The sequence below is a fragment of the Rhinoraja longicauda genome, chromosome 12 (genome assembly GCF_053455715.1).
Source record: "Rhinoraja longicauda isolate Sanriku21f chromosome 12, sRhiLon1.1, whole genome shotgun sequence".
Classification (NCBI taxonomy): Eukaryota; Metazoa; Chordata; class Chondrichthyes; order Rajiformes; family Arhynchobatidae; genus Rhinoraja; species Rhinoraja longicauda.
Genome location: NC_135964.1, coordinates 3,486,363 through 3,500,078, shown reverse-complemented (window position 1 = coordinate 3,500,078; position 13,716 = coordinate 3,486,363). Strand labels below are relative to the sequence as shown.

Sequence of the window (13,716 nt, the reverse complement as noted above, 5' to 3'; positions counted from 1 at the left end):
TACAAAATAGTTTCATGGATTGGATGAGCAATAGATGCTAATCTTCCCATTCAATCTTAGAGATAGGCATCACTTGGAGTTTTTCAAACCATTGTCTCAGTAATGTTGGTATAACTACTTTCGCCATTAATACCAAATCCATTCCAAGATGGTACACACACAGTCTAAAGAGAAATACATTATCAAATTTTAAAGGAATAAAATGTGAACATTTTACCAGATAAGACTGTTTTATTATTTCGGGGATACAGCTGTTTTGGTCATTATTTTTTTCAAAACCTGTTGCAAATGAATAGGCACAAAATGCTGGAGACTTCAGTCTGCCGAAACGTCGCCTATCCATGTTCTCCAGGGATGCTGCCTTGCCCGCTGAGTTATTTCAGTATTCTATCTTTGGTATAAACCAGCATCTGCAGTTCCTTCTGCAAATAAATATTAGTCACCATTATATTTGTAAAAATTGGACCAAATGGAGGAGGGTAGTAATTAATTTCAATCGGAAGAATCTCATCAGCATAGCCACCTGTGACCGCCAGGAATGGTAAGTTTTGAGATGCTGCCTGGCCCGCGAAGTTGCTCCGGATTTTTGTGTCGATCTTAAATTGAAAATTAGACGTGTTGAGCAGCAGCTTTTGCGCAGATGCGGGCGTGGCCACGCTTAGGGCTGCTGAGGTGGAGCTCGGGAAGCATGGCCAGGGCGATCTGTATCTTGACGGGCCACTCCCGTGCTTATGGAGTCGTTCGCATCGAGTTGAATGTGAGTTTTCAAAGCGGTGGCCCGCGTCTCCACGAAGGCTCAAGCCTGGCTGGACTGAACGCGGGCCTTGCTGTGCTGAAATACAGAACCGCCCGAGGGAGGGACTCGGCGAGGCGGGCAGCATCTGTGGAGGGAAGTGGACAAGCGACCTCCCTTTTTATCGATTAATTGCTCCTCGTATGCAAGGGATGGATGAGAAAATGGGACAAACTAGAACTAGTGTGGGTGGGCCGAAGGGCCGGTTACCGTGCTGCATCTTGTTTTTTAATGCTCGAAGTAATTCCCGCCCTGTGGAAGAGCAGTGGGGAAAGAGCCCAGTTCCATGTGGAGACCCTGACCATGGGAAGGGCACCTACCTACACACACGCACACCAGCTTTTGATCTTTCTCTGTTTTATCCTTGTACTCATCACAATCCATCACGGGCAGGCAAGACCTTCGCGAGTCCTCCAATGAGGGTTTAACTGTAAGTGCCCAGGACCCCAGCTCGGCTGTCTTCAACTTCTGGCAGTCTGCTCATTGTCGAATTATTCAATAACTGGCCACCGTGAGAAGGCCAGTTTTACTTTGGACATTGCAAGTATGGAATGAGCTACCAGAGGAGGTTGTTGACGTAGAAACTATTAGCAGCATTTAAAAGACACTTGGACAGGTACATGGATAGGAAAGGTTTAGAGGGATATAGACCAAACACGGACAAATGGGACGCTAGGGCATCTTAGTCAACATGGACAAGTTGGGCTGAAGGGCCTGTTTCCGTTCTGTATGATTCCATGGCTAATTTTTGTTGCTGTTATGGGGTCATGCAGTTTTAAAGTCATAATTGATAGGAGCAGAATTAGGCCATTTGGTCCATCAAGTCTACTCCACGATTCAATCATGGCTGATCTATCTCCCTTCTAACCCCATTCTCCTCCCCTCACCCCATAACCCCTGACATCTGTACTAATCAAGAATCTATCTGCCATAAAAATATCCATTGACGGCCTCCACAGCCTTCTGTGGCAAAGAATTCCACCGATTCACCACCCTTTGACTAAAAAAATTCCTCCTCATCTTCTTCTTAAAGGAACGTCCTTTAATTCTAAGGCTATGAACTCTAGTCCTAGACTCTCCCACTAGTGGAAATATCCTCTCCACATCCACTCTTTCCAAGCCTTTCACTATTCGGTAAGTTTCAATGAGGTCCCCCCTTCATCCTTCTAAACCCAGCGGGTATGGGCCCGGTGCCGTTAAATGCTCATATGTTAATTTTCGGAGCGATTTACTTTTCTTTTGGATTTTAAATATCTGCAGCTTTATTTAACATAGAGTTTATGGTTACAATGTTAGTTTATTGCTGTTCACCGACAAACTTGTAGAACACCCGATTGAGAGGCATGAGGCAGGAGCTGGCCAAAATTGACTGGAAGGAGGCCCTAGCAGGGAAGACGGTAGAACAGCAATGGCAGGTATTCCTGGGAATAATGCAGAGGTTGCAGGATCAATTTATCCCAAAGAGGCGGAAAGACTCTAAGGGGAGTAAGAGACACCTGTGGCTGACAAGGGAAGTCAAGGACAGCATAAAAATTAAGGAGAGGAAGTATAACATAGCAAAGAAGAGTGGGAAGACAGAGGATTGGGACTCTTTTAAAGAGCAACAAAAGTTAACTAAAAAGGCAATGAGAAAACATGAGGTACGAGGGTAAACTAGCCAATAATATAAAGGAGGATAGCAAAAGTTTTTTTAGGTATGTGAAGAGGAAAAAAATAGTCAAGGCAAATGTGGGCCCCTTGAAGACAAGCAGGGGAATTTATTATGGGGAACAAAGAAATGGCAGACGAGTTAAACCGTTACTTTGGATCTGTCTTCACTGAGGAAGATACACACAATCTCCCAAATGTTCTGGGGGCCGGAGAACCTAGGGTGATGGAGGAACTGAAGGAAATCCACATTAGGCAGGAAATGGTTTTGGGTAGACTGATGGGACTGAAGGCTGATAAAACCCCATGGCCTGATGGTCTGCATCCCAGGGTACTTAAGGAGGTGGCTCTAGAAATAGTGGAAGCATTGGAGATCATTTTTCAATGTTCTATGGATTCAGGATCAGTTCCTGTGGATTGGAGGATAGCAAATGTTATCCCACTTTTTAAGAAAGGAGGGAGAGAGAAAACGGGTAATTATAGACTGGTTAGTCTGACATCAGTGGTGGGGAAGATGCTGGAGTCAATTATAAAAGACGAAATTGCTGAGCATTTGGATAGCGGTAACAGGATCATTCCGAGTCAGCATGGATTTACGAAGGGGAAATCATGCTTGACAAATCTACTGGAATTTTTTTAGGATGTAACTAGGAAAATTGACGGGAGAGTCAGTGGATGTGGTGTACCTCGACTTTCAGAAAGCCTTCAACAAGGTCCCACATAGGAGATTAGTGGGCAAAATTAGAGCACATGGTATTGGGGGTAGGGTACTGACATGGATAGAAAATTGGTTGACAGAAAGCAAAGAGTGGGGATAAATGGGTCCCTTTCGGAATGGCAGGCAGTGACCAGTGGGGTACCGCAAGGTTCGGTGCCGGGACCCCAGCTATTTACGATATACATTAATGACTTGGATGAAGGGATTAAAAGTACCATTAGCAAATTTGCAGATGATACTAAGCTGGGGGGTAGTGTGAATTGTGAGGAAGATGCAATAAGGCTGCAGGGTGACTTGGACAGGTTGTGTGAGTGGGCGGATACATGGCAGATGCAGTTTAATGTAGATAAGTGTGAGGTTATTCACTTTGGAAGTAAGAATAGAAAGGCAGATTATTATCTGAATGGTGTCAAGTTAGGAAGAGGGGATGTTCAACGAGATCTGGGTGTCCTAGTGCATCAGTCACTGAAAGGAAGCATGCAGGTACAGCAGGCAGTGAAGAAAGCCAATGGAATGTTGGCCTTCATAACAAGAGGAGTTGAGTATAGGAGCAAAGAGGTCCTTCTACAGTTGTACCGGGCCCTGGTGAGACCGCACCTGGAGTACTGTGTGCAGTTTTGGTCTCCAAATTTGAGGAAGGATATTCTTGCTATTGAGGGCGTGCAGCGTAGGTTCACTAGGTTAATTCCCGGAATGGCGGGACTGTCGTATGTTGAAAGGCTGGAGCAATTAGGCTTGTATACACTGGAATTTAGAAGGATGAGGGGGGATCTTATTGAAACATATAAGATAATTAGGGGATTGGACACATTAGAGGCAGGAAACATGTTCCCAATGTTGGGGGAGTCCAGAACAAGGGGCCACAGTTTAAGAATAAGGGGTAGACCATTTAGAACGGAGATGAGGAAGAACTTTTTCAGTCAGAGAGTAGTGAAGGTGTGGAATTCTCTGCCTCAGAAGGCAGTGGAGGCCAGTTCGTTGGATGCTTTCAAGAGAGAGCTGGATAGAGCTCTTATGGATAGCGGAGTGAGGGGGTATGGGGAGAAGGCAGGAACGAAGTACTGATTGAGAGTGATCAGCCATGATCGCATTGAATGGCGGTGCTGGCTCGAAGGGCTGAATGGCCTATTCCTGCACCTATTGTCTATTGAATTCAGCAAATTGATTCTAGGGCAACTGTCGTGCATTCGTTCATCAGTGCATGGGAAAGAGATGGGAGGTAGCTTGAACAAATCCCTCAGCACAGCTCCTGCCCCACAATGACCCCGACTGTGCCCATGAGGAACTACCCAAATTCGATAACTAACATGGGAAGACACAAAGTGCGGGAGTAACTCAGCGTATCAGGCAGCGTCCCTGGAGAACATGAATAGGTGACGTTTCAGGTTGGGACTTATTCACAAAATGCTGGAGTAACTCAGCAGGTCAGGCAGCATCTCAGGAGAGAAGGAATGGGTGACGTTTTGGGTCGAGCTCCTTCTTCAGACTGAGGTTGGAACCCTCATTTAGGTCTTCAGGTTGGGACCCTCATTTAGACTGATTGTGGGGGTGGGGGGAGGGGCGGGGGGAAGAAAGTTGGAAGAGATGAGGGGTAGGACAAAGCATGACAGGTAATGGTAAAGGCGGGGGGAGGGGGGATATTTGATAGTATAGAAGGTTGGGCAAAGGCCAGGCAAAAAAAAACAAGCGGTGAAACAATAGATAATAGGTGCAGGAGGAGGCCATTCGGCCCTTCGAGCCAGCACCGCCATTCAATGTGATCATGGCTGATCATTCTCAATCAGTACCCCGTTCCTGCCTTCTCCCCATACCCCCTGACTCCGCTATCCTTAAGAGCTCTATCTAGCTCTCTCTTGAATGCATTCAGAGAATTGGCCTCCACTACCTTCTGAGGCAGAGAATTGCACAGATTCACAACTCTCTGGCTGAAAAAGTTTTTCCTCATCTCAGTTCTAAATGGCCTACCCCTTATTCTTAAACAGTGGCCCCTTGTTCTGGACTCCCCCAACATTGGGAACATGTTTCCTGCCTCTAACGTGTCCAACCCCTTAATAATCTTATACGTTTCGATAAGATCTCCTCTCATCCTTCTAAATTCCAGTGTATACAAGCCTAGTCGCTCCAGTCTTTCAACATATGACAGTCCCGCCATTCCGGGAATTAACCTAGTAAACCTACGCTGCACGCCCTCAATAGCAAGAATACGAAACAAAGGATTTAATGGTTGCGAATTTGAAATCAAAGGAAGGAATGTAGGGGGAGGGGAGAATAGGTGCGAGTCCATGTGGGGCACAGGAGAGGGCGGGGGGCGGGAAGAAAGGGGAGTGTGGGGGGAAGGGAGGGAGGGTTTGTAGAATTCAATGTTCATACCGTTGGGTTGTAAGCTACCCAAGCAGAATTGGAGGTGCTGTTCCTCTTTGCACGTGGCCTAGCTCTGGCAGTGGAGGCGGTTCAAAGCAGAAAGATCAGTAAAGGCATGGAAATGGTTAGCAATTGGGAGATCTGGGTGGACTAGTGCAACTAACAGGGAAATTCTTAATCATTTCTCAGCTATGCCTTTTATTGGGGTGGGGAGTGGCCACATAACCATTCCCACTCCAGAAGGGGTTTGGCTAAGTTTCAACAAGCTCTATCATGTCAAACATCAGACTTCGTTCTTTTAAAAAGCATCTCTCCTGAGCCTAATTATCTTTCAAAATGGTAAATACTACCCAACCATTACCCATTAACACCTGCTCTAAAACTGAGACATTTACTCTTTCTGGATCAATTTCCCCTTCAGACTATAATGGATGTTTTCATTCATTTCATCCATTCAGATTATAATGGATGTATTTTTAAATTTTATGTTTTAAAAAATTTGCATTTTTGGAATCTGATCTCAATAGAATCATTAGAAAACTTATCACACAGGCACAATGGCCCAAATGTGCTAGTCGGGGAAAAAACTACCCTAAATAATTGCACTTTCCAAGGTCTGACACCCCTCAAATACACATCCGAGTATATTTAAATGTGATGATCGTTTCCACCTCTGTAAATCTTACCTCAGTTTCCATCTCAGTAAATCATTTGAATGAGACTTTTTTATTCTTATTCCCCTATGTTATCTGTCGAACCCCCTCATCATTTCGTACACTTCAAATAATTATCTTCTCAGCCATCTTTGCTTCATAGTGAAACGACCGTTGCTGATCCAATCTTTCCTCAGAGTTGCAGTGTAAATCTCTTTTGCACTACTCTCACCAACTTCTACAGATGTGCCCTAGAGAATATTTTATCGAGATACACCACAGCATGTTTTGGGAATAGCTCCATCCAAGACCGCAAGAAATTGGGGAGAATTGTGGACGCAGTCAGACCATCACACAAGCCAACCTCTTCCATTTACTCCATTTACACTTCACACTGCTTCGGCAAGACCACCAGCATAATTAAAGACAAGTCTCATCCCGATAACTCAGCGGGTCAGGCAACATCCTTCGAGAACATGGACAGGTGACCTTTTGGGTTGTGACTTCTTCAAATTGCTTGTCGTTTGGGGGAGGGGGGAGCTGAAAGTAAGGAGGGGTAGGACAAAGCCTGGCAAGTGATAAGTGGAAAAAGGTGTGTGTGGTGGTGGTGGGGGGAGAGAGAGACAGGGAGATTTTTAGACAGATGGTTGGAAAAAAGCCCGAAAATTATCTGCCTATCAACCTCCACCCCCTCACCTGCATTCACCTATCACTCACCATGCTTTGTCCCTCTTCCAGCTTTATCCCCTACCCCCCCCCCTCCACAATCAGTCTAAAGAAGGGTCTCGATCTGTCACCTACCTATCCATGGTCTTCAGAGATGCTGCCTGACCCACTGAATTACTCCAGCACTTTTCTTTCTTACAGCTTTTTCACTCTCATTTAACTTCACTGAAAAATAAATCAGATACCAAATATCGGAAATAATGTATTACTTTGCAATCTAAACATAATATCTAGTAATTATTATATTTTTAGAACAGGGGCTTCAGGTGCATTCTTCTGAACAACAACAAAAAAGTAATTTGCTGGATAAGGGTTTTCTCAATGGATTTAAATCCTGTATTTCAAATTTGGCTAGGATTTGTTTTTTTTGTTTATGAACACCTTCCTTTTAAAAACAAATGGAGTGCATCTTTGCAGTCACCCGCAAAGCCCTTCAAATCTCTTCAAGTAGAGGATATTTGTTCCCATTTAGATGTACATTTAAGTTTCTCTGTCTTCATGCCACTGATAGTTTTGGTACTTTTAGTCGACTTCATAGATCTTCGCCATGAATCTTTTGAGCACTGCAATAATTTACTCTTGAATGTTGTACTGTTTTCACATTGGTATGAAAACCATTTCCTGATGACAATTGTGTAATCCAAATGTTTTCCCTGCATGGATGTATACACATTTTTAATTAATTCAATGTAAAATTACACACAAAAATGATATAGTTCAAGTACACCATTGTAACATATTAAAGTTTGTACAACAGTCACCTCTCGTGCTTGTATTTGCTGCATTGTCACTAATGTTTAATGAACAAATAAATAGCTTTGATTAAACTGACTTTCAATACCAGCATGTGGTATTTTGCTTTTTGTAGGAAAGTGGATGTTTGACCATATCAGGAGAATTTTCTGGACTGCTCCCGGGAAAGCATGGACTTCACGTTCATTGTTTTGGTGACATATCAAATGGTATAACAAGTATATTTAATGTTGATGGAGTTATATAAAGAACACGCGTTGTTTTAGCTTCTATATGGGGTATGGGAGTTAACTTAATCAACTAGAATCCAAAATCCCTGATTAATGACATGACAGTTTAAACCAATCCTAATTTAATAAATGGGATTTTAGATTTGAATAAAAAGTGAGCAACAGCAATGGTGATTGTGAAGCAAATGGATTTTTAAAATCTAAAAACACATCTAATGTAATAACTCAAATTCCCCAAACTAGATCCTAGACAACAGAGTCAACTCTTCGATGTCCCCTGAAAAGACCCAACAAGCCAACAATTAGGGCAATCTGCATCTTGTGAATGAATACAATTTAAGTGTGTTCCTGCAGTTATAGTTGAATGTTCTAATAATCATTCCAATGTCTTATTGACTGTCTCTTTTGATTACACTGCAATATTTTATAGCAAACGACATCTTGTGATGCTTGATCAATAATTTTTTACAAAGTGCAACAACTTAATTGTATATTTATAGATCACAGGCCAGTTAAGTTAAAGCCAAAAAATATATTTGGTGAACCTCTGTTCTTTATTGAGTGTAGCCCAAACATTGGACATTCTGGCTGCAAAAAAGTGGACTGCAGTGGTCAAAGACTGCTTTAAACAGAGCGTGAAGTTGGGAATTTGGTCAGTTGCAATCGTGAGTTAAAAGTAGTTAAATAACTGACCTTAGTCAGGCGAATGACAACAAACAGAGACAGCAGAAGCAGCTTCATAACTTTTGCTGCCTCAAACGCAAGAAGAAGAAGAAGAAAAAGGAGGTCCAAACTACAGTCACGTGATATCCACTGTCGGACCAGACCCAAGACCCAAAATGGGCTTGCAGTGACCAATAGTATTCAGAATAAAGGGACCCAAACTGAAACACAAAAGGACAATCTGTGAAATAATAATCCATTTGACAAGTATTAGGATGAAGCATAGCTAACATGGCACACAAGGCTGCCTAGTGAGGGGGGGCTGTCTATGTGATGTCAGGATAAGAGACATCTCAAACTTGCTGGAAAAGATGGTTCCAGTCATGTGATCTTGTTGATGTTCATGGCATTGGGATGAATAGAGAAGTCTGTAAAGTACCAGATACTTTTAAAGAAATGAAATAAACAGAAGTAGGAGTATGTCATATGGTCCTTGCAGCCTGTGCTGTTAATCATGACTGATCCTGTGCCTTTACTCTCCCAGCCTCCTGTAATCTAAGCATAGGAGCTTGAGAATTATGACCTCTAAACCAGAACCTGAACCTGTGCAAATTGTACAGCAGTAAGATTAGTTTGGTAAAGGAGAAGGAATGGGAAAAAAAGGCACAAATTAGCTCTGATCATGAGAGCGATACAATAAACAGCAAAATGATAAGATATCAGCTACGTAAAAAGGAAAATTAAAGTAGCCTTTGATGGAATATCAAAATCAACACCATGATGGTATAAGAAGAAATGATTCCGGAAGGTGATTGATAGATCTTTTCTTGATATTCAATAATAGATTTTAATTACATTAGTTATGGAATTCCACTGACAGTAAATCTTAATTAATCCACCGTGCTCAAGACTTAGCTGTGCCAAGCTGTCTGATTTTGCCAGACTTTTGAATATTATTCCATTTAATACTGCAACACTCTTTTAAAGTAGTACAGAAATATAATAAATTTTCTGGTGAACCAGGTGAGTTTCATGAGTATGTGGGAAACAGAACCAGGTGAATTTTAAGGGTGTGTGGGCATGAGTAAGGGAGGCTTGGGAATGAGGTCCTGCATTTTAAGAGGGTGTAAGGAAATCGGCACCTGGTGCGCCAGATACCAAACCATCAGGATTTCCAAACAATTAGATAGTGGATTATCAGAGTTTTACTGCAAATAGATATACCCCTAACCTTTATTATAGCCCACCTTATTATCTTTCTCAATCCAAAAGTTGCAAATCCACCCTTTGCTAGCCCTGAACACAGGAACCTGGATCAAACCAAGTGCCATATAATCACATGTTGCCTTCTCTGTAAAATGAAAGCATTGATGGGGGTAGCTTTGAGATAAATTCACTCTCCAAAAAATCTGTTCATTGACTTAAGAACCTTGAACTGTAAATATTACTCCATCAATACTGCTGTGGCAGGACCTTTATGATTGCCCTGAGGGCCCTTTTAATTGTAAATATTTGTTGAAAAATGGTACAGAGATTGGATGATTACTTTGTGCCAGTGTTTACTTTTAAGAAAAAGATAAAGCCACAGAACTGAAGGCAGGAACTATCTAACATTAATGCAGGCAAAATAATGGCAATGTGAATTAAGATTACCAAATCACCAGGACTGAATAACTTCCACCCTGGTTTTCATAAGAATGAGTTGAGAATGCAAATTATGCTGAAACCATGTTATTAACATTAAATTGCAGCAGGGTTATGCTGGTTCATATAAAAGGACAGATTTATCTGCTGCTAATTGTTAGAATGATGTATATTGGTTTGCGGTTGAAATGGAGTGATGAATCAGAAGGTAAATTGACTGACCGGGGGTGGGATAGTGCCAAACATCATCTAGAAGTGGGTATAGTCCATCTAAGCCCACAAGAATATCTCAAGTTCTGTGATCCATATGCTGTGTTTTTCTACAATAAGGCAGACAATAACTATTTTGTAATGAAAATGTGAAGTCTTTCACAAGTAATGCAGGCGAGGAGAAAGCAGTTTCACCACTAGCAATCCCAGAGTCAAGCTTTTCGTATTTTGACCTGATATGAAAAATGACATTTTGTCTGAATTCCGCTTAGCCTCTTGCATTTTCAGAGGAGCAGGCCCCAAATGTATGTGCAAGTATATTGAGAAACAATTTGAAAGTGAGATATCAGGGCATGTACCAACTCTGTTTTGATCTTGAAGATCCTGAAGACCTTGAAGATCTTGAAGATTAGGGCGGCACGGTAGCACAGCGGTAGAGTTGCTGCTTTACAGCGAATGCAGCGCCGGAGACTCAGGTTCGATCCTGACTACGGGTGCTGTACTGTAAGGAGTTTGTACGTTCTCCCCGTGACCTGCGTGGGTTTTCTCCGAGATCTTCGGTTTCCTCCCACACTCCAAAGACGTACAGGTATGTAGGTTAATTTGACTGGGTAAATGTAAAAAATTGTCCCTAGTGTGTGTAGGATAGTGTTAATGTGTGGGGATCGCTGGGCGGCGCGGACTTGGTGGGCCGAAAAGACCTGTTTCCGCGCTGTATATATATGATATGATATGATATATCCTGGTATCATCCATCCAATTTTTTTTGTGGTTAGATGTATGTAAAAGATTCGAGTGCTTAAGCTCTTAACCAGTAAACAAATGTAAAGCTTATGTATCTATATGCTGCTCTTGCATTCTCCTTTGGGTAAATTCTGGTTATCTAGGTTTATGGAAGCACTTGTAAATTATTTGTTTCAGACTGGATAAGTACAGGACCTCATTACAATCCGTACAACAAAACAAATGGAGCACAACAAGAAAACAGGTATGTACCATTTGGGAGGCATTGCTAAAAATAAAGCTAAAATGCAATTCGTTTAAATTAGTATTCATTTTTGCACATTTAATTGAGGTGTACAACCATATGGTACTGATTTGTAAAAAATAAATAGCAGTCTTTTTTCCCTAATATTCCAAGAGAATTCTCTGTTTTAATTTCAAAAAAATACAGAATAGAATGGTGGCCTTGGATGCATGGGCTACATTAATTTTTTTTGTAGGTGCAGGGTGAGGAGCTGCGATTCGTGTTAAAGTGTGTAAGAAACGGAGTTTAACAAGGTCCAAAATGGGAAAAAGTCTGTGTGCTTTTGACCTTTCTCTATTAATGGATAGGCACCAATTAGAGGATGGCCAAGAAAATGTATTCTGCTGCGGTATGTGGTCCTTCTTTCATTAGAAGACTGGAGAATAACAGGCAGTTTAGAAAAGACTCATGATGTTTTTTTCTTTAGGAACTTGGATAAACATCAGGCTTACAATTATTGTTATATGCTGTTAGTAATTAATGATCATAAATTTAAAGTTGTCAATAAAAATACAAAGTGTTTATTTTGCATTGAGGCCTTTATTAAACTATGAAATATTGTAGTGGAAATAGTGATGCAAATGGTATTTGCTGTAAGGAAAGTAGATGAATTTGTTGATGAGAAATTTAAGCATGAGGGAAGAAGGGAACTTAATAAATCTGGGCCATCAAAGTACAAATGATTAAATAATCTTTCTTTATCCTATGAAATAATATACCTTAAAGTTAAACACTTTCCACTCACTGTAGACATGCAGGTAGCCTGGGCAATATAAATGTAAATGAAGATGGTTTGGCCAAACTAGATGTGCTGGTATCCCATCTCCATCTGACAGGAATTCATTCTATTATTGGACGCACACTGGTGGTAGGTATAAGACTTAGTAGTTACATTGCTAAAATGTAAAACAAATCAATTAAAAAATAAAAATACTGCAGATATTGAATGCTGATTGACTATTGATGTACAAAATTAATATTCGGCTGCCTGTTAATGTGTCAGTAAGTAATTGGTTCATTTTTGGCTCTGGAGCAGTTACAAACTTTTCCAATGGATAATGCTCATCCACATCAGAGGGATGGCTACTTTTAATGCAGCAACTCCTCCAGTATAAACACATTGACACAGTCCAATTTATTTATATGTTTTTATATCCAAAACATTAATTACTACTAAATGAAATAAATCATGCCCTGAATGTACTTCTGGTTTATTTGCAATCACAATTCATCCAAACCAAATTCGGAGAGAGCTCCCATACTTGTACCATGCCAGCTTAGTTTGAAAGATTGTGTCTAGATGATTGCCAGGAAAACCTGCACTAGCTCCTTCTGTATGTTATTAAAAAGGAAGTAAAAGTCAAATATTAATTTACAGGAATTTGGTTAACTATTCTAATGTTGAATTTCACTATTGAATGCATGGTCATATATTTAAAAGATTCACCAAAGTGAAGATGAACCAGGCAAATCTGATAAGGAAGATAGCACAACGGCAGGAAATGAAGGATCTGCTGTAGCCTGGGGAGTGATTGGAATTTGTCAGAGCAATATTTCCGAGGAATACTTGGAAGAAAAAATGTAAGCAACAAAGATAAATGTGCAGTATTATGGACTAAGAGCTGTATCTTGTCATGATACATCAGTAAATATTCTTTGTGAATGTGCAAAAACATAATCCTTAATCAAGACGTTTTTGTTCGTTTGTTTTTCAATTTTTATTGCATGTGAATTTTGCAAATGAATTAAACGTGCAGTTTTTCAGAATTTTCGTGAAACTTTATTATAATCAAAAGACAGTTGTCTAGTTGTATTCTGCACCATATTTCCATCTTGTAAACTGCTGCAGCATGATTTTTTAAATGATGAATCTATTAATATATTTAACTGATATTTAATAACTAATATTAACATTTACCTAATGGTAAAAGTATTTTATAATATATGTTGAATTACATGTTAATATTGGGGAACTGCCCTGTTGAAATGAAGCATGTTCATTTTCTTGGGGTAGCCTGTACCAAAATCTTTTCTTTTGATTCTGTTGATTAATTTATGATTACAAATAAACATTCTGCTACTTTTCATAAATATTGTTTTAGTTTTTATAAGCCTGGAGGTAAATATTTGATATTAAGACATGTTGATTGATAGATGAAGGGGATTTCTTGTAATGTCTTAAGTAACACATTGATTCACTGGGATCCTTACGTCAGAATCGTTATCATCATCACCTTTCATAAGTGTATTTGATTTGACTTCCACACTTGACTGGTACATTGAGCTTGCAA

At 40.7% G+C, this 13,716-nt stretch overlaps 1 protein-coding gene across 1 annotated transcript; it reads left to right on the top strand.

Annotated features, from left to right (window-relative positions):
- The first annotated feature begins 350 nt into the window (after positions 1–350).
- On the top strand, positions 351–13,010 carry LOC144598636 (superoxide dismutase [Cu-Zn]-like). Its single transcript, XM_078408846.1, has 5 exons — positions 351–757; positions 7,767–7,860; positions 11,320–11,386; positions 12,176–12,293; positions 12,867–13,010. Exons 1-5 carry the CDS (start codon positions 641–643, stop codon positions 13,008–13,010), a joined length of 540 nt encoding a protein of 179 aa, XP_078264972.1. The 5' UTR covers positions 351–640.
- The last annotated feature ends 706 nt before the right edge of the window (positions 13,011–13,716 follow it).